Source organism: Molothrus ater, chromosome 6, assembly GCF_012460135.2.
Source record: "Molothrus ater isolate BHLD 08-10-18 breed brown headed cowbird chromosome 6, BPBGC_Mater_1.1, whole genome shotgun sequence".
NCBI lineage: Eukaryota > Metazoa > Chordata > Aves > Passeriformes > Icteridae > Molothrus > Molothrus ater.
In genome coordinates, this window is record NC_050483.2 from 28,810,864 (window position 1) to 28,838,009 (window position 27,146).

The following is a 27,146-nucleotide window of genomic DNA, read 5'->3' on the forward strand; positions in this document are numbered from 1 at the left end:
TCAGCTGGGAGGGGGAGGGAAGCCAGCCTGAACAGTCCAGGAAATGTGGCTGTCCAGTCTGCAGCTCCATCACCTTTATGATTCCTTTGTGTCACCAAAAAGCACTCTTTAACAAAGGAGCTGTCCTTCTGCTTTTGCAGGGCCCTTGCAGTTGTTTTGCAAATGAGATTGCTTGATTGGTGAGCAAAATCAGAGATCTTTTGAAGCTGTTGCCCAGGAAAGGGGGAGGGCAAGGAGTTCAATTATCCCTCACACTAAGTAGCAGGATCAGCTTCATCCTATAAAGAGCTGTTGAGAATGAACCAAAGCAACTTCTGAACTGACTTTTACATAAATTTCATCAGAAATCCCAGGAAGAACTTAGAGCCACCTGCAGAAAAGATCAGAGTCTGCTGAATTCCCAGGAGATGCTCCTGTCCCTTTGCAGCCTCCTCACCTCCCTTGAAGACAGCTGAACCAGAGGCTGCCCCTGCCCCTGCCCCTGCCCCAGCCCCAGCCCCAGCCCCAGCCAGTCCCCAAGCAGGCAAATAGGGTATTCATCTTGTTGGGAAATCTGCTGAACCAACACCAAAGGGCAGCTCCTCCACTACAACCAGCCTGCAGACCTTCTGGAGCTTATTGTGTAGATCACATTAACACCTAGTGGGAACCCACTGGGAGATCTTTTTAAATCAGAAAACAGTTTCTGCAACACAAAAAGTGCCTATGGGAAGAGAGGGATGCTGCTGACAAGAAATGATGTTTTGTCACAGTGAACTGGAACCAAACACTTTGCTTCAACTACCACAAATTTTTGCATTTCAGCTGAGTTCAGCGTGGAAAGGAACTTTCCCGAAAAGGCCTCGTTTTTTTTTTCCTGTGCTTGGGGCTTGTGGCTGAGCACTCACTGAGAACAATGTGGACCTTGCCCAAGTTTTATGGGAGCTGGGCAGAGCTCCCAACAGCACAGACCAGAGGAGAGAATGGGACCCAAAACCAGGGAAAGGCACTGCCTATTTTAATGTTAAGCAGACTTGAAATTAAACATTTCATGTCAGTTCAACAAATTGAAACAAAACATTCCTACCTCAGAAATGTCAAAATGCTTCACTTTGATCCAAAAAAATGTCAAAACAGAACAGGGAAACATTTCTGAACACGACTGTTATAATTCCAGGAAACAATTTTTCCTAATTTTTGCCCCAGTTTGTTCTGTTCTGAAAAACAGAAATTCAAAATTTCACAAAGCTGTAGTTAGTGCCATTTATCACAGGAGGGACCAATACTGCTTATACATGCATGTGTGTGTGAGCATTGTCACTCCCACACACAGCACATCCACTGTGCCTTTCAGTGGCACCCCCAGGACTCTCTCTCTCTCAGGGCTGGTTTCACCACCAAAGAGCTGCCAGGCCTCCAGCCCCATGACCAGAGAATGCCCTTCAGTCTGTAGGAGGTCCCACATGCCTGGGAATATCCAGTACAGGTGCACTGTCAAACACAGGTGGTGGCTGTCCACAAGTTACCTTAAAGAGTGTTTAGGGCTGGCACAGCCATCTCTACCATCACCACAGGGTTCACACACAACCCAGTTCAGAGTCCTCCTGCTCTCCTCCAGGGCAGACCCTGATGGTGCTGATGTGAATAACAAGAAACTGGTTTGAATAATCTCCTGTTTTGGGAACAAGTGTTAAAAACAGCATGTACTTTAAAAATGAGGGAAGAGTGTAGGAATTTCACAGCTGCAGTATAATTTGACCTGTGATGTTAATTTATGTTGCTCAAGATCCTCTCCCCTGAGCATAATTAAGAACATGCTAATATGGAGAAAGATGACATGCTCCTAATCATGCACTGCATGCCCAAGGTGGATCCACGTATCTACTTTCACCTCAGTAAAGTGGAGTCCTAACGCTGCATCCAGCAACAGTTTGATGACTTTGTATGGACTCTCCTACAGCGTTCTTGCTGTCTGGCTGAGGGCTACAAATATGGCTGGCTGTGTCACTGGTCCCTTAGAGAAAGTGCTCCGGGAGTTCTCTGTGCCAGGCAACAGCTAAACCAGGGAATAAAATCTTCCCCTGTGCTCCCTCTCTGCCAAAGCTTTTTAGCTGTTCTGTTTCCCATTTGCTTAGAATAGACTTCTTCTTCCAAAAAGCTAAAAGACATTCTAAAACATCTCTGTATATTTATTTTTCACAGTCTTTCAGTGTTGACTTCCTCTCCATGACATACCTTCAGGGTCCCCTGGTGCCAAGTCCTGTCTTGTTCCTGTAAGCTGAGGACACTGTAAGGGATCCACTGTGGCTCTCTTGCACTGGTGGGATAGCTGACATGACCAGATTAGCCACATACACCTTAGCCCTCTAGACCAAACCGGCCAGGACTCTATGCTCCTCTCCTGCCAGACTCTCAGCACTCATTGCCTTGGTTTCCCTACTATAGACCAGTCTTTCCCTGGTACCTTCACCTGGGGGAATTTTCTGTATCTTGGTCTCTTCCTTACTGAGGGAAAAACCCTTCTTTTAAATATTTCCCAGCTGGCATTTCTGCAAAAGCAGCACCTATCATCATCCCTGGACATACAGTGTTGCACCAGGAGACATATTTCTCTCTTTTTTTATAATAATGCATAATAATATTTCATTCTGCTAATTCTCTGATTGTCTCCAACACTTCCAAACTCATTCACCCTCTAACCATGTAAGAATAAACTGCAGGGACAATTCATATTGCATCTACAGCTGAACACTCTCTTGCATTCCATGGCTGCCCAAACAGTACCCTCTGGACTCATTCCCTGTGGGTTGGCAGGATCTCAGGGCTTACAGGCTCTCTGAAGCTTGTATCTGATGCAAAATCAGTTTCTTGCTGAGACGTTGCAGTTTCTTCATAAGGCTCCTGCAAAAGCCTAAAAGAACATGCAGAAGACTTTATCCATGACAGGGCTGTCCTGAGCTGCAAGAGGAGCGTGGATCTGAGATGGACTGCCTTCCAGGTGATGATTGTTGCCACCTCCTCGAAACAGCTCGCAGCAGCCTTGCCAATTGCTGGGTTTCATCCCTAAATATAGGAAGGGTTTAGGCTTTATGTGATGAAGATGAGTAAGAGATCTTCCTTGTAGGGACAGAAGTGTACTGACACTTCGAGGAAGCAGTACAGCCCCTTTGAGAACCAAGGTATGCATTCTTTTAAAAATAGAAGATAATAAGATAAAGTATAACCACGGGAAGAGAGAAAATTGGTGTGTAGGTTATGTTCCAAAAGTCTCCTCACTGAAGCTTCAGAGGTTGCCATCAACCCCCTTGAAGATTATTTCAGGACTAATATATGGATCTTGAGTGTGGCTGTTACCATGGGCACATATCTAATCAAATGGGGCCTAATTATGTATATTACCCAGTGTGGCATTTGGAAGCACTTCAGTGATGATACTTCTGCTTGTCTGACAAATAACATGATTATTCAGTAAGCTGCATATGTTTTAATGTTAGATTTTTGTTCTTTGGTAAGAAACTGTCTAGCTAACCAAAAGTGCTTCTCACTTGCAAAGTCATAGCCATTAGCAACCAAATTCAATTAATTACGTTTGATAAGCTAATAAATATATTTAGGACTTTTTGTGCTATGCTCAGTCACCTTTAGAAAACACTTCATCATTAGTCACCAAAAAATGAAGTGTTCTCTTTTTTCCAAGGATGAGAGCACTTGAAAAATTAAGTTTAACATTATAAATTACAATGTTATTTGCTTTAAAAATAGATTTTAAAATTGATGCTTGCCTTCAGCTTCAAAACTGGTCTGAAAACAGATCCTTTATAAATGTTTTGGATTTATGGGAAAAGCAAGGAAGTTTACAGAATCACGTCAGAAAAAAAGTTGGTGATGCTCATTCTCATGGCCTCACTATATTAAAAACTGTGTCCTCCCACCCTGCTACAATGCCCCCCAACACAAATAGAAGGCAAGATTTTTTCCTGTGACACCCACAGAAGAGGAGATTGCCAGCAGAAAGACAGTGAGATGGGTAGTGACAGAGGCTGCAGAGCTGGGCCATGTTTTAAATAATCTGTGACAATGAGCTGGGAGACAAGACAGGAGCCTGACAGGCTTGGGTCAAGGTCCTGGGGAGAGGAGCAATCCTACCTGTGCATACAGCAACGTGCTTTCCTTTTCTGTCTTTCTGCTAGCTTTACTTGACTAGTTTTCTTGTAACTATATTTAGGAAAAAGAAAGAGAAAGACCCCTCTGGAATTGTGTTGTTTTACCTTCAATCCCCATCACACCCACACAGCTGCCAGAAGGACACACAGTTGGGAGAACCTGCCAGTTAGAGCAGCCTCTTTCTTCCCCTCTTCCATGCCCTGAAATGATAACAAGAGAAGAAAGAGACCTTGTAAATCACCAGGTGACCAGAGGCACACCACCTTCTGTGCTTTTCTTCCCGTGACAAGGATTCCCCAAGTCTGCAAGAGAGAAACAGGCAAAGTGTGGAGTTCAGTACAGGAATGAAACAAACTCCTGAGCTGCAGGAGGAACTGGTAGAACAGAACAGAAAACCACCCAAATTGGAGGTGTCCCATCAAGACTAGCAGTAAAAAAGTGTCTCTACCAGAGTGAGCGATGAGTAGGTCAGACCATGACAAGACAGAAGAAGTACTTGGCAGGATGAGCCATGTGATGTCCAGATGAGAGATCACTGATACCAGCACAAGTTGTGGCAGGTTGGCTTAGGCACAATTCTTTTAGAAACCCATTGGTGAGCACAGCTGCTGATCAGAAAGAAGACAGGGACTCTCTTCTGCAGCCTCAGTGTGGATGTATGAAAGACCCCCACTTTCTTCAGCATGAGGTTACCTGCCCCAACCACTGGATAGTGGCCAGTCTTACCACTATCTTCAGCATGTGGATACCTGCCCCAACCACTGGGCAGGTGGTTGGTAAGGGCATAACTTACCTGGCACTGCCAGGTAAGTCATGCCCTTACAGAGTGCTGAGTGCTCCTGCTCTAGCTGCTCAATTAGCTTGTACTGAGCTGGTAGGATTGGAGTTCATATGGCTGCCACTGTAACACTTAGGTTAGATGCCATTTATGTAAAATTGTAATGTCAATAATAAACCACAAAACAATAGTTGGAATATGGGTGTCCTTGCTACAGATGGGAGTGTATCATTCAATTCTGATTGTCATCTGATTCAGCCAGCAAATTCTGTGGCAAATCAATTTTGAAGTTCCCGGCTTCAGTTACTCTGTGACACCAGGCACCACACAGCCTCCTCTCCCTCCCCCAGCACCCCACATCATTAAAAGTAATTAAACTCTTGTCCTGTGGTGTCCAGGTGTCACAAGACACCTGGTAAGTCTCACCTCTAACCTCTAACTACCCTCTTGGCTGTGCTAGAATGGCAGCACTGCAGATGCTGCCTGTGGGGCTCAGTCTGCTCCCACCAAAGTGCTGGGTGAGCTGCTGGCAGGGCACCCCCAGCTCTGCCTGGTTTTCCAGGGCACAGTAGGGAGCTGCAAGTTAATCAGCAGTGCCCCACAGCAGGTCAGCACACACAGCTATCTGTGTTTTCCCATGTTTGTCATTTTCCATCAGCTCCTTTTTCCTCTAAACCTCTTTGGTGTACCAATTAATCCAGAGGGTTTTCATTTACTCGGGCCGTCCAAATCAGCAACACACAAATACCCCCCACAATCTCTGCCAACAGCTCGTAATACATTTTAACTGCTCCTTGGCCTTTGATGTGTTAGCCTTCTGGGCAACATTATCATTACCCTTTATATACCTCTGTGGGTGAATGCAGCGCTGCACATGCTATGTACAACGGGTTTGCTTGTGCCTGAAATAAAGCACATCATCCTAAGAACCTGCAAGAATTGTGCCCTCTTTGCTAGCAAAGCCCTGAACCAGCCCAAAACAAACACAAATAACATCCTGGGTTATGGAGAGCTTATTTTCAAACTGGAGGAGCAAATATAGGGAGGAACAGGAAAACCAAAAAAGGTGCTTGCCTAGGGAGAAGCTTTAGTGGGAGAAAAGAGTCCTGGTATACTCTGGAAGTATGGGCATCATGTCAAGGAAAGCAGATAGGGTGCCATGCAGGTGTGCACATGCTAGAAGTACATATGGAATGGAATACATCATTCCAGCTGAAGTATCAGATGCAGGCAAATTCAGGAAAATATAATGGGAAAAATTTAGGGAGGCAGGATTATGTGGTCCCAGACTGGGGAATTCTTCACAACTTTAGAGACATTTATGGTTCCTTGTAATTGAAGGTCTCTTGTAATTGAAATGGTTACAACTGTATTTCTCAGGGAATATAAATCAATGTGGGTGGCACCGACTGATAATTTGGAAGGGTGCTCAGCCCAGCTGGGAAAATGTGAAAACAGTCAGAGCCCTGAAAGATTAGTTAGAGGTGGCATAGGTTAGCCAAGGTTGGTTCCACAGGACCCACACGACTCCCAGGTGCTTACAATAGAGGGGTGGAGAAACAAGCTCTGTGAAATAAGATATTTTAGTGGGAAAATGATGGTTATACAATGTTAATATGGGTACACCGTATTAACATACAGAGTACCTAAGCCCAGCCAGTGAGGGAGGGCATCCAGACTTTGCCCAGCCAGCCTGTAGCCCCTGAAGTTTTCTACTTGTCTTGCCAATTCTTTTACCAAAGGTAATAAATTTCTCCTCCAGTCTCCACAGTCACCCTCTAGCTGTAAAACAAAGTGCTGCTCATTGTTGCCCTCCTTTATCCAGAGGGCTGATTTTTTTTTATAAATTCAAATAATAACTTCCCTGTTTGCAGGCATCATACAGTAAAGGATGGGCTGGTCTGTGCCCATGCAGCACAGACCTTGTTAAAGTGAGCATGGCCAGCCTCCAGATCCTCCAGCTCTGCAAGGGGCTTATACTAGATTAAATTAGGAGAAGCTCAGAAAGCTGAGAGGCAGAGAAAGGGGCTGCCTGCATTGGTCCCCTAAAACAGGAATGAGCCCTTCCCCACTTCCCCGAAAGCACGTGGGGATAAATGGATCACAGAGAAGAGCTATTGAAACGTGTCTGGGGGAGGCCTGGTTTCAAGCAGGGTATGGGACACTGAACAATAGCTGCCATTTTGAAGCAACTGGAGCCCAGAGTGCTCTTGAGGAGGTGACGGAAAGCGCTGTCACAGGGTTCGACCCTGGCTTGTGAAATAAATGGCCCCTGAGAGCTCATTGTGCAATGGCTGCTGACATGCAAAGCCAGCGCTGAAAAACATCAACTGTGCTTTCTAAAAATATGAAAGAGCAGTGCCCAAGGGATGTGGCTTGGGAAGGGAGAAGCAGAGGGAAGAGCCCAGCAGTGTTGCTGTATCCCTGCAGGATTTCTGGGAAGGCACTGTGCCTTTCTGTGCCCTGCTGAGAGCAGGGCCACACTGGGGCCTTGCTCATAGGAGTCACCAGCTGTGCAAACAAGCCCCTGGAGGAAAGAGCCCCTGCTCTTCATGAGTCCTCAGGGAAGATCACACCCCTACAGCAAGCTTTGCAGGTGGGAGATAATCCTCCAAGCCAAGCTGTTCACACCCTGGCTGCAACTGAGCAGGGACAAGGGGTGCTCCTGCCCCTGGTGAGCTCCTTGGACCTTCCCCACGAGGACAGTGGGCTGCAAGACCTTGGAGAGGTTTTGCTGTCCAGCAGGGCTGAAGGATGTGGCCAAACACAACCAGGCAGGGCAGCCCCGGCCCCGCCTCTGCCACTTCAGGAATCCTGGCCACTGTCACCACCTCTGGCTGCCCTTCCAAGCCCCCAGAGATGGGGGAGGCTCCTCAGCTGCAGGGGAGGCCGGCCAAGAAAAAGGTGCAGAAAGAGTTAAAGCTGGTAATTAAAATTCCCAGTAGAAAAATATGATCTGGGGAGAGAAAAGCATCCTTTCCAGCACTGCTAACCCCACATACTCAAAAATTATGCATCAGGCTCCAGAGAATCACAGCTTTAAAATTGCAAGGCATGTTGTTCTGTTTTTCACAGAAAATTATAAACATTTGAGCTTTTCCTACTTGCACTCTGGTTTCCTGAAATTTATGATCACATTTTCAAACTTTTCTGCAAATCCCTGAAGGCTACAAACTTCTTTTTTTAAAAAAATAGAATTGAGTAGCTCATCTAAAGCCCACACCTTTGCACCAAACAACAAAGATAAAAGGCTTACACTAAAATGAGGAGTATAGGAAACACTGGAGATCTCAAGAATGAACACCCTGAAGTAATTTTTCTCTAGGGTTGCACAAAAAAATGTTAAGATGTTTTAACCAACATCACATTGCTTAAGTATTTTATTTGTCTGCATGAAGAACAGGTCTTCAGTGTCATTTTGTTTCCAATAATAATGTTGCTTGCAGCCAAGCGCTGCAGGAAAGTTAAAACTGAGGCTGCTCTCCCGGCCTTAGGGGCCAGAGGAGCACAAAGTTTCTAGGACCTTATGGTGTGCTCAGCATTGCTGCTGCTCATGGAGCAGGGAAGGCTGCAAAACATTATCCAGTGTGAAGCCCAGACCTGGCCTTCCATCTTTAGCCTGATCCATACAGAAATGTCTTGGCCAAAAGGGGCAGGTGGGTGCCATCAATTTATTTTCTTTGTGTCCAAAGGCACTGAAAGAACTGCCGCATATCTTACAGGGGGACCTGTGTCACAGAGCAGGTAGACTGTGGGAAATATATCAGCCAGTAGAGAGGTCAGTGATCCTCCAAGATTAAAGGCTGATCTGAGTGTGAACTCGCTATCATGTCTCTTGAAAGGATTTGGCATGTAACAGCCTGATTATTGATTGCTGTCCTTAAGAGGATGTGATCCTCTCCTTTGCACTGATCCTGTTAGCTTTATTTACCACAGCACTTGCTGAAACATCCTCTTGCAGAGATAATGGCTTCCTTTGGTTGCTGTCAGAACAAATGGAAACAAAAACACGCTGCTAATAGTTGTGTCCTACTCTAATTAATTAAAGCAAGACAAAAGCACTGCATTGCCTGGGTGCCTGGAGAGGCCCCAAGCACAGGGGCTGACCACAGGAATACCAATAACACAGCAGTGCCTAACACACGAGCTTTCCACCAGCCCAGAAAGTCAGCAGCAAAACATTCATGAGGAATAGGAATATGTCTGGCACCCAAACTGGGATCTAGCCACCCAGAGGCTGCTGTTCTAGACAGACCTCAGCCCACATGGGCCTAAGGAGCTGCCAAAGATGGCAGATGGGTAAAGTACAAATTAGCAAAGGGTTTTCAACAGTCCTCTTGAAATTTTTGTGGCACATCTGCACCATACAAAAAAGCCAATAGCTCTGTCTAGGCAGGCAGTAATGGAGTTTTAGCAGGATGGTGGAAGAGAGGCAGAAATTGGCTCGCCTGCATCTTACAGCACAATGCTAAGCAAGGAAATAAGTCCAGCTCTCTTCCCTTGCAAGTGAAGACCATAAACTCTGCACATCCTGGCTCTTCAGACTGAATCAGGGTCCAGTCAACAAGTACAAGTTGAAGAAAAAGAGAACAAAGTAAATGGAGTGCACCAATCCAAACTAAAAAGCAGTGGCATAGCCACAGCACTGAGCACTCACAGAGCTCACACTGTAAACAAACAAGTCCCCATATCCAAGTGCTGCTGAACACACAGATACTTATTTATGATTTCTCTGCTGATGCATTGTGGTCACAAGAGCTTGGCCAGCAGTCCAGGACTATCCAGGCTTCAAACATCCCTTGGGAGATGGTTTCAGGTGCCCCTTAGCTATGGTGCTGCCTTGTGAATCCCTGCTGTCCTCCATGCCCACTTGAGGTGCTCCCCTGGGCTGGAACACTCAGGACACCCCAGTGAGTGTCCTGTGGGAGCCAGTCTTTCACACCAGCATTTCTGTGCATGCTTGAGGGTCTTGGATTCTTTCATTAATCCTTGGCTATTCCTGAGCACCTTATTCCTTACTTTCCACTTTCCTAACCATCTCCTGTATTAAATCTTCATATTCATTATGTAGGAAGAAGGAAGAAGGACTAGTGCATGTCACTAATTGAGCAGTTTAAAGCTATGATGTTAGAACTTGAGCACAACCTAATGAAAGAAATTACTTAAAATATAAGCTTTGATACAAAATAAGCATACTCACCTTAGCTGAAGGTGCAATTGCCTTTTGTAGGTGTACAGCATCCACTACTGGAAGTTAGGCAAACAACTGGGCAACCTTCTGCTGCCCACAGCAGCTCTCACAAGCTCATGCCAAAGAGGCTTCTCACATGACCCAGAGAGAACACAGCATTTTCTGTAGAGTTATCACCCTGCAAAGGTCAAAGAACAGTAGTTAATGTTCATTTCTCCTCTGAAGCTAAGAGCAATAGTCAAGCTATACAGATTGGAGACAGGTTTAGGGAAATGTCCTGCTGACACCATTTTATCAAAGTTGCAAGAAAACTTAAGCTGTCCAATTTTTCAGAAGCTGTCTTTGACATCTGGTCCCTAAAGAAATGAAACATTCAAGATTATCTAGACCCACTAATTACATAGTAAATAACTACAATGGACAATAAAAATATCTCTTCCTACAGAGAAAAATAAGCATCACAGACACGAACAGACTTCCTTCTATAGAGTTTTTCATAAAAAATCTGCCCTTGAGGTGAACCTGCTTCAACACCACACTGACACCCTTCCTGCAGACAGAGGTAGGAAAAACAGAGACACTCTTTGTACCTGGGAAGATGGGTTGCCCCCAGTGCTCCCCTCAACCCATCAGCAGGGGGGTTTCTGCCCCAGACCTGCAGCTTGCTTCCCACCAAGGGAAAACAGTCTTTGCCATGTATTGTCACTGCTACAGGTTCCTTGGGGAAACAGAAAATCTATCACAGCAGCCAGAAATCCATGGCAACCTGGGCTTGCCTACCATACACATAACCCTTCCCCAGAGCTCTCTGTCTGGAATAACTTAAAATCCTTAAGGTAGTATCACCACTGGAAGGATGGGGTAGGACCCTTCCCACTCACCAAGGCCCTTAGGTATTTCCCAGTGCTGGTGGAAAGCCTCGCTCAAGAAATTCAGAGGGAGATTCAGTGCACTGATATGATAAAAATGTTGGTCTAAATGACTGAAGCATCTCACGCTCTCGGGAGCAGAATTTCTTTCTATAGAGTTTCCTACACTGCTCAGGGTATAAACAATGCCTACCTGCCCAGCAAACTCAAATTTAAAATCATCTGACAGAGAAGAGGCATCAGAGCAAGCTTCTTTTTCACTGCTGGCCAACAGGGGCATGCTCTGGCTGACATTGACAAGACCACCCTGGGTCTCCAGCAGGGACAAAGCCCTCAGCCACAGCTGGAACAAGTCATGCCAGGTCATGATTGTCTCTGCAGAAGCTCTCCTTGTTCCATTCCCACTCCAGCATAGTGCCCACATGTGGGCAGGGCTGTGGTGGGCAAAGTGCTACAAAATCATACAGAAATTAGCAAATTGATTAGCCAAGCACATAACAGTACAGTTCCCACTGTTTTCACAAATCTTACCTGAGCAAAATGTGGGCAGCAGAGGTCAAAGGCATGTCTTGTATTGTGGGCCAACAGTGTGAAATCTGACATAATCAAGCACCACTGCTCCTGTTGGACACGTCTGCTGAAACAGGGCCTTTAGGCAGCCACTAGACTGAGCTCAAGTTATGTTAAATTCCGTAAAAACACAGGAGAGATGATGATCCCAGCTGCAAACTAAGAAATTGGACTTCAGCCCCCGACCACTGAAAGGGGCACATAAACCATTTTATATATATCAGAGGATTTTCTGAAGCTGCATTATAAAAGCATGAAGCACTAACTCCTTACAACAACAACAACAAAAATCCACAACACAGTTAATTTTGAGCTCCAACAGGAAGTCTGCAAAGTCGTATACATTTTCTTATTATTTTTTTAAGCACTTCCTTCAATGCCTCCGGCTTGCTAAGCATCGCTTGATGCCTGCTGCATTAGACCGTACCGGTGAATTTGGAATATCTTGCTCTCTCAAAGCGATCTAAGCAGTCTTAGGGCGGTGTGTTTTGGGCGGTGCGCTCTCCTCTCCGGGCATGCGATCACTGCCCTCCAGCGGCACCGGCGGGGCAGAACCCGCCGCGGCTGCCGAGCCAGGCCAGGGCCAACGCTGCGCCCGCCCGGCTGCCGCAGCGCCCCTCAGCCCTCAGTGCCCTCCCGCGGGCGCGGCTGCCGCAGCGCCCCTCAGCCCTCAGTGCCCTCCCGCGGGCGCGGCTGCCGCAGCGCCCCTCAGCCCTCAGTGCCCTCCCGCGGGCGCGGCTGCCGCAGCGCCCCTCAGCCCTCAGTGCCCTCCCGCGGGCGCGGCTGCCGCAGCGCCCCTCAGCCCTCAGTGCCCTCCCGCGGGCCCGGCTGCCGCAGCGCCCCTCAGCCCTCAGTGCCCTCCCGCGGGCGCGGCTGCCGCAGCGCCCCTCAGCCCTCAGTGCCCTCCCGCGGGCGCGGCTGCCGCAGCGCCCCTCAGCCCTCAGTGCCCTCCCGCGGGCCCGGCTGCCGCAGCGCCCCTCAGCCCTCAGTGCCCTCCCGCGGGCCCGGCTGCCGCAGCGCCCCTCAGCCCTCAGTGCCCTCCCGCGGGCGCGGCTGCCGCAGCGCCCCTCAGCTCGCACTGAAAGGCGGACAGCACTGTAAGGGCAGCTGGGAGTTTTCCTTTCAGGAGCTGAGCCCTTCCAGGGAGCGGCCGAAGCACGGAAAGGGCACGCTTTGCTCAGGGGTTAAACAACCGGCTCCTGCAAGGCGAGCGCATCCTCTGAGGCAAGGCGGGTCCTTGGGCACCAGGTGCGACTCCCGGGCCCGCTGCCCCGCAGTGGGAGCACACTCCTCCTCCAGCCTTTCCCACCGCCCAGGCCCCTCCGCCGGGAGCAGCAGCTTTACAGCTGAGATACAGCTCTTTGGCCACACTTCAATGCAAACTCCCAGCTCTGGTGCCCACGTCAAATAACTAGATGTCCAAGCATGAGCCAGGGTGAAATAATGATCCTACTTTATTCAACCAGTCTCTTCCTTGGCTCCTGTGGTGTTTCCTCCATTAACTACCAGGAACCAGTAGGAATGCTTGAACAATGTACAACTAACAGGCATTTTTTTAATTATTAGAGTCATTTAAACATTATTCTACAGTCCTGGAAAGGGTGAGAATGTTAGAACATTGTCATTTTAAAAACCTGAGCTACACTGAGTTTAGGGGAAGAGGAGGTGCTGCTGAGGCAGTAGCACTTTATAAGCACTTTATTGCTTGGCTTGACTCGTTCTTTCTTACAAAATTCAGCACACAGCTGAAAGACAAACATGGTGAAAACCAGGCATTTCTTTAGGAAGGCTGGGGGTTCACAGGGGAAAAACTCTTGAAGTGAGGGATAAAGAATTGCTGTGGGCTTTGCTCCTGCACTTGATCTTAATTCGTATGGATCTTGCCCATGTACTACTTGGGCAGCCCTTGCTTGTGCCCGGTAGTCTTGCAGATGCCTACAGAAAATCAAAATGCACACAGTGCTGCAGGGCTCCTCACCCCACCTGCTCATCCAGAGCCCAGCAGTGAGCCAAGGCACTACTGTGCCACCACAGTGACACAGGGGGCTCAAGGCACCATCTGTGACTTACTGAAGGGCCCCTTGTGTCCAAGAAGAGCAGTGTGGTGCTCACAAGGGTGTAGGAGAGCCAGGGGCATGGATGCGCAGAGCCACTGAGAGCCACAGGCACTGCTCCTTCCCACCCGATGGGGAAGACTGTGCTGGCCTCCTGAGCTGTTGTTGCTGGCTTTTCCGGCCTGGCTGCCAGCCTGGAAAACAAAGTTCCCAACCAAAGCAAGAGCAAGTGGGGAGGAACACGGAGCTCTGACATTCCTGCCTGCCTCCAGCAATGTTTCCAGAGCAATAGGGCTGCAGAGGCCGAGCCTGCTGAGCTACCAGATGAATAGAGCAATGGACATGCTACTGCAGCGTCATAATACCCTTCAGCAAAGGAATTAGAGCTCAGCCATAGTGCAGCAAATCTCCCCAGTTAAAATCCCTTCCCCAGTCCTGTTAGTACAACTACCAAAGAACAGCAACTTCCCGCTCTGTGAGGCTCTTTTAGACCCAGGTTTTATACCCTGCAAGCAGAGGATGGGATTTTACCAAGGGGGATTTTCTTGAAGCTGGAGGACTGAAGAGTACTACCGCTCACCAAGCCCAGCCAGGAAAGGATGGAGCAGCGGGTGATCTGCCAAAGCTTCCTGCAGCTGCATCCACTGGCACTAAGGTAACAGCATCCATTTTGCTCTGGTTTAACATGCTCAGTTCTGTTTCTAGAGTCCCTCCCTTGACCTAGGGGATGACTAAGGTCAATCTGAAGGCAATAACTGCCTTAGATGAAGGCAAAACCTGCTGAGGGATCAGGAAGTATGACACCTGAGGGCATGGGAGGTGTAGGGAAGCCCATCCCCTATTACAGCCAGGGACAGGGAGCAGTGGCAGGATGAGCAGCAGTTCACCCTTGCAGAAGCTGGAGGATCAGCCACCTTTCCAGTCCCTCTTCATGCCCCAGCACCAGCTTCCCTGCACACCACAGCACTGAGTGTGTGCCATGCCATGCAGCCTTGAAAACACAGGGCAGGTACCAATCTGGGCTGGGGAACAGCTGCCTCTTTGGCTTTGCTTGGACAGTTTGTGTGATGTCTGCAGCCCCAGCTGGATCACAATGCAGAACACCCCAGGCCCTGAATGCAGCACTGCTGTGCCCATGGGGCCCAGCCTTGTGCTGCAGAGGTCAGTTGAGGTACCTACCATGCAGAACTTTCCTTCAGCACCAAGGAGGGAATAATATTTTCAAAGTTGGTAAGGCTTGGAGAATTAATTCCTATATGCAACCAAAATATTTCTAGACAGTGGCAGACTTACATCAGGAAAAGAGATCTGAAGGCCCCTAAGAGTTTACTAGGGAAATTACTCATCCACATAGTAATATCTTCCTAGACTTCGCTATCAAAAGCTTCATTTATGGCCAGAAGAATAAGTATATATAAGTACCCTGGATGCATCATGTTTTCAAGTATTGGCCTCAGCAGTATCTTGTGAATGAGAGGAGCTCTGGTTCATTTTACTTTGTATGAAGTGCCCATCTTTACCTGTCTTCTCTACCCACCTTGAGCTGTCTTCTTCTTGCTCTCAACCAGCTGTCTCATTGTGAGGGTGGGTGCTGGAAGAAGTGGAGGACCAGAGCAGAAGATACACAAACTGCACAGGATATTTCCAAAATGAATGGGGTTCACAGCTGATTGCTCTAAATGCAGATTTCTGTTTCAACAGGTGCTGAAGGCTAAGAGTGGTGTCCTGAAAGAGAGCTCATGTTTTGCTTCCATTAATTTAATGTTATTTGGACTTTTGAATCAATTCTTCCCTCACCTTCCCAGCCACTTACAGAACAAGGGACCTCCTAACCCCTCAGCAGGATGAACGAGACCAAGGGAGCTTTTGATAGCCCAGAACTTTGGAGCCCAGGTTGCATGCAGAGCAGCACCTCCCTGACCAGTCTGGCACCACCATTTGCATTTGGACAGCAAGCTATGGACACAGCCCTGAATGTAATCCTTATCGTGGTCCTCCTGGTCATCATGGTGTCTCTGGGATGTACAATGGAGATAGCCAAGATCACAGCTCACCTCAGGAGACCTAAAGGTGTGGCAATAGCCATATTGGCTCAGTATAGCATCATGCCCTTGACAGCCTTCATATTGGGCAAGCTCTTCCAGCTGGGCACCCCAGAATGCCTGGCCATCCTCATCTGTGGCTGCTGCCCAGGGGGAAACCTCTCCAACATCTTTAGCCTGGCACTGAGAGGGGACATGAACCTCAGGTAAGGAAAGCTATGTGTTCATTGTCCAGGCTAATCTAGTTATATGGCTGGTTCAGAAACTATTTAATCAACATTAGGAGGCCCTGAGAAGCTGGACAAAGACTGAAATACTAAATCCAAAACATTTTTAAAACACCCATATTGCTCAATAAGTTAATTTGTCCCTGTTTTACAATGGCACTTTGTACCTTTCTCTGAATCATTGACATGCTGTTCTTGATAACATGGGTGCAGGAACACGTTTTCATCTCCACGTAGCAGTACATAGAGCATATATATATATATGCTGTGTCTATACATGCAGTTCTGTGTGCACTGATCATGCTGCCTGAAGAGGCTGCATCAGTGAGAAATGTTGAACTAGCAGAACACCACTCTCCAACAAACCCTAGCAATAAGCAAGATACAGCACGAAAATACAAAGTATTACTTTTTCTCTCAGTAGTGAATTTCTGAAATGTGAACTGTACCCTTGTCACGGGTATGTATATACCCTTTCTCAGCATGAGCTTGAGTCATTTTCTCCCTTCTTGGTTCATATCACATCCTTCTACAATCTGACAGTGATGTTGGGGAGATCTCAGAGACAAGTTGGGAAAAAGCAAGGTAAAGTCTTCTATTAAAATCATCTGTGCAGGCAAGTAATCAGATTAGCATATTCCATTTTTAAAAAGTGTTGTTCTTCTACTGAGGGGTTGTTTCTTCATCTCAGTGTTGTAATGACAGCATGCTCCATGGTCCTGGCAATTGGATTAATGCCACTGCTTCTGTACCTGTACTCGGGAGGACTGTATGAGGGTGATTTGGAGGGCAAGGTACCTTACAAAGGAATAATCACCTCCCTGGTGCTGATGCTAATCCCCTGTGCCACTGGCATCATCTTGAATGAGAAGAAACCACAGTACACTGGCCTTATCACCAAGGTAAGAAGTATCCTGTGCTAGTTGCCATTCAATCAAGGGCCTTGGGGAAGTTCTCAAAAATAGAACCACAGACATATTAACTTCTCTAACACATGGCACAATCAATGAAAGGGTTGAGGATAGAGCTCAAGACAAGCACTTCACCACTTTAATGGTTAAAAAAGTTGCCCAAGGAGAAGTCATCCATCTTTTCCAGGCAAACACCTTGTAGCCAACTTCCTACATTTTCCTTTTGCTTCAGTTTTAACTTTGGAAGTTTTTTACTACATCAGCACTAATGAACATCATAGGCACTGCCCTCAATTACTGCTGCTACCAAAGCAGAACCCAGATAAAAACCAACCAACCAACCAACCAATAGCCACCCCAAAACAGATTAAAACCAATCCACTGTTCTCAGAGGTCTAGCACAAAGCAAAAATCAAATCACAAAATTGCTGCTTAATTCGTTGAGATACCTATCCAACAGAAGCCACTGTATCACCAAGTGCCCACTTAGTGCCTGGAATCACATCCCTGCCTCCTTTATACATCAGGCATTTAAACAGCAAAACAGAAATCCAGACAACCAGATACACCATTGTCTAACTCAAGAACTCTGCTAGGCTCTACCCATGAGTAAAGTGGTTTCCTCAGCACCTGCTTGGGGTAGACTAAAGCCACAAAGGGACCTGGACAGAGACAAGTAGCAATGCCTGAGAAACAAGCAGCTTGCGCAGCAAGAGCAGACATTTTGCACATAGACTAGAAAGGTATTTGGTTATTTAAGGTCTCTCTTGGTACTAGCCCAGGATGGTCTCTTGTTGATTACTGGTAACATGTATGTACATGAAAGGCACTTATGCCCTCTGTGTACTTCACGTGATGGACAGAGAACTGGGTGCAGCAGCTTCTAACAGCTGAGGCAAATTTTGCTGGGGATTTCTCTCTTGTCCACACCTCAATCACTTTTACTTTAGGCAGGGATAGTTATGCTTCTACTGTCATCTGCTGCTATAATTGCTCTGTCTGTGGCCAATATGGGAAGCTGTATCATGGCTGTCTTGTCACCACCTCTCCTGGGAACTTCTGCCTTAATGCCCCTTACTGGATTCCTGCTGGGCTACGCTGTCTCTGCAGCCTTCAAGCTTGATGACCGGTATGTTCTTCCACACCTCCCTCCCCTCTCTCTCTCATCAGGAACAGAGAGATTTGGCAGCTCTGCTTAGCAGAGCAATGGTGAAAACTTGAATTTTAGGATTCTACTTCTGTAGAACACTGACCCCTTCACCCAAAATAGGATCTAGGAATACAACCAGACACAGTACAAGCTGGTCCCAAGCCAGTGACTCCCACAGCTTGAGTGGGAAGAGAAATTACTTTAACCTCTGCTTGGCTTAGCTGAGAGGGGAGGAATAGCTAAGCAGGTGTCTTTGGCACAGGCACCTGATCACCATGGAAGGCTCACTGAACAAGTAGATGGATGGTTTTGGCTTAAGGCCACTAGTGACCTGCTAAACATATTACCACCCTCTGCTCTTGGTAATGAAGCTGGGGGGAAAAAATTAGTTCCAAGAAAAAACCCAAACGCAAAACAACTGAGAAATACCAACAGAGCTCAAACCCCAAGTGACACGATTATTCCCCAGCTGGTTACTACCTCAAATCAGTCAGTGCATTCTCAGCTACAGCCCCAGGAATTTAGAATGAAAACCTGACCTATAAAACCTGCTCCTGCTTGTCCTACATAAACCAGGTAGGAATCCTTCTAGTCTTTATACCTTCATATGTTGGACTCTTACCACCTCAGGAGATTACTTCTCTGCAGGAAGCTGCAGAGTCCAGAGCAGGACACAAGGCCTCCCATGCCATTGTGAACAAAGTTCACATTTGTAACATGATCTGTCTCTGCCCATTGCCAATGGAGCAGGAGGCAAAACCTTCTGGGACTGCAGTATTGTTCCTGACAGAGCAGCTTTTAGCCACAGGAAGTGCACCAGCAAGGTAGGCAGGGCTCTATTTCAGTTGCTTGGAAGCAATTTAAATCTGTAATCTATTTAACTTTCTCCTTCAGGTGCAGACGGACAGTGTGCATGGAAACTGGCTGCCAGAATGTACAGCTTGGTTTAGCTATCCTCAAGGTTGCCTGTGCCCCAGAGATCATTGGTCCCCTGTACTTCTTCCCACTGCTCTACTTGCTGTTCCAGCTTGGAGAAGGATTTCTGCTCATCCTGGCCTTTCGGATCCATGACAGAATAAAGCAAGCCAATGGCAAGTACAGCTTTGTTCCTTTAGTTCTTATACTTTCCATGCTAAGCCATACATGCTTACAATGTAACCACCAATGCATCACTGCTTTATAAAGGCAGAATCCAGTTGCTCTTTAACTAGGGATTACATACCCAGCACCTTAAATTCAAATCAGAGTCAAAAATTCTGGGGTAACTGAACACCTTAGAAATATTCCATGGACTTCTTGCATGAGCAGGATATTTCATACAGCTACATACTATCAAAACTACCAGTGCTCAGGTTTTCAGAGTCTGGTGCTTTAAGCTACAGTGAACACCCTGTGAAAGTCCTGACTGGCACTGAGCACATGCAAAGAACAGAGGTGTTTGCGTGTGGCTAAAACTACACAAAAACATTACATATTCTTTAATGCAATGAATCCCAGCTTTGCTTCAAGCTGTTAAGTGATTCCCTGAGAGGACAGAACTGCCAAATACTGCAGCCAAAGGAACAAAACATTTGGATCTTTTGCTAGAAAAGTACATTTAAAAGTACATAAAGAGATTGAAACTTCATTTTAAAATATATACAATACTGGTACAGATGTGAAATAGACTCGTCTCCAACTCCAGGAGGTCCCTAATTCCAAGCTCAGCTGACTGCACAGATGGCTGAATGAGATCCTCCACCCACCACCCCTCTGATGCTGCCAGTACTTTTCTCCACTGCCTTGGAAGAGATGCAGCAGAGTAGCTGCTACAGAGCTGCTTCAGGATCACTTCACCACATCTTATAGCTATGCTGGAGGACAACTTAATGGTGGGGGGGAAACACACTCACTTGGATCCTTGGGTGTGCTCAGAGCAAAGGAGTTGATACTGGAAACAGACATGCAGGTGCTAGCAAGACTAAAACAAAAAGGTGGTATTCCAGCCTCCGGGTCATAAATGACTGGAAACAAAATGGCTTCAGTCTTTCAGCTGGAATCCCAAGTTCCTTCCTCTTGTTTTAAATTACCCAGTAATTCTAGTTGTAGTTGTCACAATCTTTCCCTAACATGGTTTCAGAATTGCCTATTCTCACATTTTTCTCTTTCTTCAGATGCAGCAAAAATTATCTGTGCAGGTGCGGACACATTTAGAGCTCAAGAAATGAAATCAGTGTTAAGACATTGCAGAAACAGTGGAAAACCAGGAAAACAATATATGGATTCTGCAGCAGTTTCTCTCACAACCTTCCAAGCTCCACCTTCTGCAGCCAGCTCATAGGTCTCCAGCTGTTCTGTCAAACCTATCGATATGCTCACTTCACAGCAGCCACAGAGCCATCTGCACCCATGGTTATTCCCCAAAGACCTTGCTCCAGACTAAGCCTCACTCTGTCAGACCAGAGAGGAGACTTTCAGTGACTTCAAAGTCATTGCGACAACCCTTTAAGAAGCTGAAAAACACGCCCAGTGATTGTCCCAGTCTTACCTGTAAGAAAATCACTGCCTACATCAGTTCCCGTTCTTCATTTCAGTTACCTGTAACTGTCCTGCTGGCACATAATGGAAGCAGATCCTGACAATACCACTGCAGATTAATGTAAATCCTTTACAGACCCAGAATGAGTTGTGAAGTTTCTCCACGCAGAAGCCAGTGAGATCAAATGCACAGCCAAGCAAGCCCATGGGCTGTTGGTTTCTCCCATCCTCCAACAGGTACTATGCGGTACCACTGATTCCCCAGAGCAGGGGCCACACAAACCATGATCATAGCTACAAACTGCCTTTGTATGCTGAGTTTGGGCACAGCAAGCTGTAGTTCCAACACCAGATGAACCTTAAACATGCCTTCTTTTGTAGCAGTCACTGAACTCAACAGCACACCTGTTCTAGACACCACCTAGGTATGGTTGCACTACACACACAGTACCAGAAAAGACTGGCATCAACACCTCCCATGTCCAGACTACGCCTTGTAACCCAAAGTAGTTCATCTTAATTAAGAATAAACTGGTTTGTACCAAGAACCTACAATAAATAAACAGTGTCATTTCTTATGCCAGGAATCAACATAAGCCTCCATACTGCAAAGCCTGGGAATTTAACAGGAAGCTCATCATTACAAGAGCCAGCTCCCCAGGGATAATGCAGGCACCTGTTCATGCTGCTTGCACAGCAAGTAAGCGGTGTGGTCTAGAAACACAATTCGGAACAACTATTTATGGAGCAGGTAATACTTCACATTTAGCCTGAAAGAAGTCCGTGATCCCTTTCATCCCATCAAGTACCTTCAGCAACTTGGGTTCCAGTGGAAGCCAAGTCCCACTTGGACACAGATGCCCATCATCATCCAAGTTAGGATGATCGACTCAAGATCTCTACACAGCTGACCTTCCAACCCTGATGAGTGTGAATGCTATCTTTACCCCTACACGTCAGAGCCCTCTTACTAGGCATCTCTTGGGATGAACATCTGCACCACTAAGGCTCTGAGAATGAAGCCTCCCATTCCCCAAAGCTGAGTGGTAACAACCCAGTTAACTGCGGATCCTACCCCCTTCCCAGGCCTGCTCTCAGGTGTGCCTGGCAGCCCAATACACTGCCACCTCAACAGACAGACCCACGCAGTACAAGAGCTCCTCCTCCTTCCTGAGCCTGGCACCCGAGAACTCTGCAGCAGCAGCGAGAAAGGGCAGCAGGGCTGCAGAGGCCAAACGCCCAACCTCCCACAAGGCCAGACCTTGCTCCTAGAGGAACCACCTTGCACTTCCTATGATCTACCCAAATCTGAGCCTAGGCTACAAAGATCTTTTTAAAGGTTTCTACAGATTACTAGAACAGCTTTGTAAAGCACTTTATAAGAAAACACATTATTTAAAAAAATTAATTCTTAAGTTCTTGTGGGGGAGGGCTTGAGAATACAGGGGCTGCAGAGAACTGCTGCCACTGGAAGGCACAAACACTAAAACATAGACCCTCATGGTACTACTACTGCATTACTCCCACCCACTGACTTAAAAATCCCTCTTCCCACAGAATGAGGACTAATGCTCACAAAAATGGTTTATGTACACTTCAGTGTTCTCATACAAACATGCACAAATACATTAAGGAAGAATGCTGACTGTATGTCTTTAACGCTCCACACTTATTATCCCAAGTCATTAAAAGCTAAATGACTCATCCACTCCACTTTTTGCTATGAACTATGACAGCCTGATTATCCATGTTCTTATTTCAGAACACAGAGACATCCAAGGACATCACACAACGTATTTAAAAGGATGCTAATTCTCATCCCTGTCCAAAACAGTTATCACTTTGGCACAGCTCCACCTTTAGGAAACATTTTAACACAGTCACAACCACTTTATTAACAACAAGAAACAAACTAGAAGCAGAAATGTTTCTTTATACTTTATTTGAACTATTTTATTCTTAGGTATCAAGAAATAAGAGTGCTTTTTAGAATATTATTACCACAGGGCAGTGAAATGGGCATTTTCTTATTGTAGTGCAAGTCTTATTAAATGAAAATATTTTAAAATAAAGTTTTATTACCAGTACCGACCAGCACTTAATCTGCTGACCTATAGCTGAAACAATGTCTCAAAAGCACAAAAAAATACCCTCTGAAATAAAGCTTTATGTACAGCACATAGAGAGCTCTCTTAGATGTCTAAAACTATTAGTCTGAGACATTAATGCTTTTAGTTGCTATTCACAGTTGAAGATACTGAGAATTAAGTGTTCAGATGACTTTAGAGTACAAAAAAATTTGTCTGGTTTAGTTATAAAGAGCTCTGCCAATATACACAAACTATACACTTCAGACATTCACAAAAAATGTGAGCAAGAAAAGGGTTATCAAAAACATTTAATACAATTAGTCAATAACCCTTCCCACCATGGTCCACATCTACAAAGTTCCCCTTTCCCTCCCCTCTCCCCATCCAAACCCTTTCCCACAGAAAGTCACATACTTACCACAAGTTTTAGCAAGTATGGTTTAAAAAAGGGCCCCAAGGGCAAGTTATTTATAGTTCAGTTGCCACTGTCAACAGATCTGGACCTCGATCTAGACCTCTGCCGGTCTACGGATGACGGAGATTTGGATCTGCTGGAAGAAGCCCGTTTCTGGCTCTTGTTGGGCAGCGGAGATCTGCTGACTGACCGCGACTTGCTGCGGCTCCTGCTGCGTGACCGGCTGTAGGACTTGCGGCTGCGGGAACGAGAGCGGCTGCGCGAGCCGGAGGAGCTCCTGCTGCGTGACCGCGACCTGCTCCGGGACCTACTGAGGAGCCAACGGGGAGCGCACTCAGTGCCAGCCACGGAACCCCACAGCCCCAACCAGGCACTCCACAGCCCTCCAGCTCGGCTGCCTGGTCACTGACTCCAAAGGTCCTCACTGAATGTTTAACCATTATAGAGTAGAAATCCGTACCTGTGCCTTTTGCTGCCTTCAATTAGTTTGATTTTCCTTCCATTAATTTCTTTACCAGAAAGCTTTTCGATAGCATTCTTTAAATCACTGTAAGAGGCAAATTCAACCACCCTATGGAAAAAAAAACCAAACCAAACATAAGGCTCACTATTACAGGTTGTAGTTACCAATAAAAGCAAAATTTACACTGGGAAAAAACCAAACAAACAAAACCCCAAAACCTACACTGCTCAGCGTAATTATCCCTTGTCATCACTGAAGCATGAAAAATTCCCCTTCCCAAACATTTCCCACATACATTTTCAAAGGGTAGCAAATTAAGCCATGAACAGCTGCTGACACTGAAAGTAGCCAGCTTCCCTCCCCGAATATTACATATCCAGGTTACTCTACAGCTTTCAAGAGATCACTTGATAGGCTTACCCTTCATTTAACTTAGGTCTGTGTGCATCTGCAAAGGTTACTTCCCCGGCTTGCCTCATGAAGTCTTTGAGATCCTAACACAAGACCACTTTTGTTACGCAAAGAAGTGAAATGAACATTTACTTATACAAAAGTAGCTTAAAGCAAACAAAAGAAACTTATGACTACTGAAAGAGAAGTCGTTAGATAAATCACAAACATGGCAACTGCCATACTTGTAATCAAAATTGCATTATCTGTATCACGATCTGTATCAGGGCACGAAATAAATGAGAAAAGCATATTGCTTTAAGCAAAATGCTAATAAAAGGGTCTTAACATTAGGGTAAGTATTAGTCTAAAATGATTTTATAGATTAAGTAGCAAAGAGAAAGAAAGAGAGAGAAAAAAGAAATAAAAAGCACATTTTTATATCTACTGAATTGACTTTGAAATGCTACCCATATATTTTTTGGACTATTTCAGTCTCCATTTACATTACAAGTCTTATACGAATACAAAATTACATTTACATAACACCAATTATTTTGTGCCCCATATGTCATTAAAAATATAGTTTACTTTACCTTTATAAACATTTCCCTAGGCTAGCCAAGCAGCAAACTGCATTAAGCGACCGGAGATACCGTCATGACATATGCCCGACTGGCTCTTCGCCACCCACTTGCCGAACACTACCCAGTCGATGGAAGCCATTAATCGCACTGCCCTCCCTATCAGGAGACTATGGATGGATCCATTCTCTATGCTTGATGGCACCAAGGACCACTTTACTGCGATCAGGATTCCAACGACCACCTAATTTCCAATCTTTCAACTCTTTTCGACCAGGACCTCGTTATTCGGAAGCGTTACAGGAAGAACAGCTCTCAACTTAGGAATCAGATCTCGTTAACGCTCTGGGACCGCTGCAATGTGGCACTTTAAGGAGTGCATCGATTACGTCTAGACCGGCAAACACAGATCTAGAGGTGGCCAAGTGACATTGTAGGAGCTGACTGGAAAGTCAACCAGGCCCGACCAAGAGTGACCAAGACAGAACGATTAGGATAACCCACAGGCACTCCTCGTCATAAGGCCAACGACACAGATAGGCTGGCAAATAAAGGGTTTAATATGTGGTTAAAATGGATTTTAAAAACAAGAAAAAAATAAATATATATCCTCAAACATATAAATGTATTATTATTATGAATTAACATTAACTAGCTTTCATTCAAAATATTTAAGTTACATTACTAAAAATCATATAAATTACATAAGCATTTTAATAAATTAGGTTTCAATTTAATTAATTGTTTTACAAAATAATTACATTACATTCCCATTAAATGAAGTCAAAATAGTTAATAATGTTTCAACAAACCTGCCAGCTGACACGGGAAGACAAATTTTCCACTATGAGGCGATTTTCTGTTCTTAGAGGCGGGGCGTTTCTGTTTTGAAACAAACAATTCTGACTTCTATCAGTAAATACAATACAACCATGTTAATATTAACGAAGGCTGTAAGAGCTAGTATCAGCATATCATTATTAGTACTATAACCTAAGCTATGTAATGGCCGGAGCAATCTAGGGCACTCATTAAGTACTTAAGGGAGGAAGCGTAAGGATGACAGGCATATCTGAGAAGTTCTGTAATCTTCACTATCCTGCTGCCACATCAAACGACTTAAAAGGCAAATAACACCTTTTAATAGCTCATTGCAGCTCACATTCTCTGGGGTGAGCCCAAAGCATTCTTTAAGCTGCACTGGCTCAAAGCTGCACTTACCTCCTGTCACTGCGCGGGCGGCGGCTACTGAACCGGTCAGAGTACCTCCCTCTGCCTCTGCCCCTCGAGCGTGCTCTGGCATGCTCAATAGGTCACCCTGTGAAGAGAAACACATAACAAAACACGTGTTTTTAAGTATTTCTTCTTTGGTACACAGCTGTAATTCTCAGGACAAAGACAAACCAAACAAAACCAAAATAGTTTGACCAATACTGATAACACAATTCAAACTGAAATTGACTCTTACAAATTGACTTATACAACCCTTATCCCCAACGTTGTATAGCCATGAAATAAGATACCTCACCTCTCACTGCAAAGTTCTTTTCCATCCAATTCATAAACAGCATCATCTGCATCCCTTGGATCCTCAAACTCCTGCACAACCAAGACAATAAAACCAAACAATTACACTCCAATGAACGAGCAGATGCTGATTTGCCACGCGGTGTGCCTTCGTGGGCACGTTAATGATTTTCCTTCGAAGGAGCTTCATAAACCTCAAACGCGAGCGAGCACCAACGGGGTGGGGAAGGGAGAGGGGGCGCACTCACCACGAAGCCAAAGCCCCTCTTCAGGTCGATATCGCGGATGCGGCCGTACCCCTTGAAAAACCTCTCCACATCCTTCTCCCTGGCGGCCGGGTTCAGCCTCCCGATGAAGACGCGGCAGCCGCTCATGGCTGTGTTTGCGCGACCCTGCTGCGGGGACAGGCGCGTCAGGCCCGCCGGTGACTCAGCACCGCCCGCCGCCGCTGCCGCACTGCGCCAGCCGGCCCCGCCCCCGACAAGGGCCAATGGGAATGCGGCGGGCGGACACCGCCTCACCCCCGCCCAATAGGAGCCCGGACCGCGGCCTCCGGCCCCGCCCAGCTGCTTCCCCGCCCCCCCCCAGCTGAAGAAGAAAAGCAAACGCCATCGCTCTACCACAAAATGGCGGCTGTGCCGCACCCGCCTGCGGCACAGACCCTGCCGCTCCGAGCGGAACGGAGCGGCGACAACGCCGGCCGGGGTCCCGCCGGCCGGCCGGGCGCACAGCACAAGCGCCCCGCACCGCACAAGCTCATTTCCCCCGCGCTCCGCTCTGCGGGGAAGCCCCGGAAGTTTTACGAACCTGGGCTGTGGGTCTCGGAGCAGGCCGAGCCGGACGGTTGCGCGGTGCGGCGCGGTAGACGATCGGCGGATCGGTCGGGCAGATACGTCCACCCCGGGCGACAGACGACTCCGAGTGCTGCGCAACACCGGCGCTGCGCCGCGAAATGGAGGCGGCCCCGCGCGTCAGCACCGCCCCGCGCGGCCATTGGCGGAGGCGGCGGCCACGCCCCTCCTCGGGGAATCCAGGTCAGGGCGGGGGGGGTCGCGCCGGCCCCCTCAGCCGGAGCCATGTTGGGGCGGCAGCGGGGATAAACAAACAGCCCGGGGTGCCGGGGGCCTCGGCCGGGAGAGCTGTGCTGAGGGGTGAACACGACCATCGGGGCTCTTTTACTCACCCCATACACACAGGCTAAAACCTGTGCCGCTCTCGTGTGCGG

At 46.8% G+C, this 27,146-nt stretch overlaps 3 protein-coding genes across 7 annotated transcripts in view; 1 reads left to right on the forward strand and 2 right to left on the reverse strand.

Annotated features, from left to right (window-relative positions):
• Positions 1–15,296, reverse strand: part of SMOC1 (SPARC related modular calcium binding 1) — a 163,755-nt gene extending 148,459 nt beyond the window's left edge. The window contains exons 1-3 of one of the 3 annotated variants that reach the window (XM_054515114.1): positions 15,143–15,296; positions 10,122–10,290; positions 4,248–4,343 (exon numbers count right to left, since the gene is read on the reverse strand). The gene's annotated coding sequence lies outside the window, so the exon portion shown is untranslated. Of the gene's footprint in view, positions 1–4,247; positions 4,344–10,121; positions 10,517–10,702; positions 10,726–15,142 lie in introns of those variants that run through there. The other 2 variants (XM_036383533.2, XM_054515113.1) reach the window with 2 other exon arrangements.
• SLC10A1 (solute carrier family 10 member 1) lies at positions 14,005–22,539 on the forward strand. 3 transcript variants are annotated; one of them, XM_054515115.1, is made up of 6 exons: positions 14,005–14,260; positions 15,291–15,853; positions 16,566–16,776; positions 17,736–17,914; positions 18,830–19,026; positions 20,089–22,539. In XM_054515115.1, the coding sequence occupies exons 2-6, from the start codon at positions 15,450–15,452 to the stop codon at positions 20,253–20,255; spliced, it is 1,158 nt and encodes a 385-aa protein (XP_054371090.1). In that variant the 5' UTR covers positions 14,005–14,260; positions 15,291–15,449; the 3' UTR covers positions 20,256–22,539. The 3 variants fall into 3 exon arrangements, with proteins under 3 accessions (XP_054371090.1, XP_036239427.1, XP_036239428.1); XM_036383534.1 differs by having other exon boundaries at positions 15,307–15,853; XM_036383535.1 differs by having other exon boundaries at positions 15,411–15,853.
• Positions 22,378–26,864, reverse strand: SRSF5 (serine and arginine rich splicing factor 5). Its single transcript, XM_036383536.2, has 9 exons — positions 26,729–26,864; positions 26,170–26,313; positions 25,923–25,993; positions 25,853–25,857; positions 25,616–25,706; positions 25,207–25,276; positions 23,841–23,914; positions 23,418–23,528; positions 22,378–23,267 (listed from the first exon to the last, which is right to left on the reverse strand). Exons 2-9 carry the CDS (start codon positions 26,293–26,295, stop codon positions 23,018–23,020), a joined length of 798 nt encoding a protein of 265 aa, XP_036239429.1. The 5' UTR covers positions 26,296–26,313; positions 26,729–26,864; the 3' UTR covers positions 22,378–23,017.
• Positions 26,865–27,146: the final 282 nt, after the last annotated feature.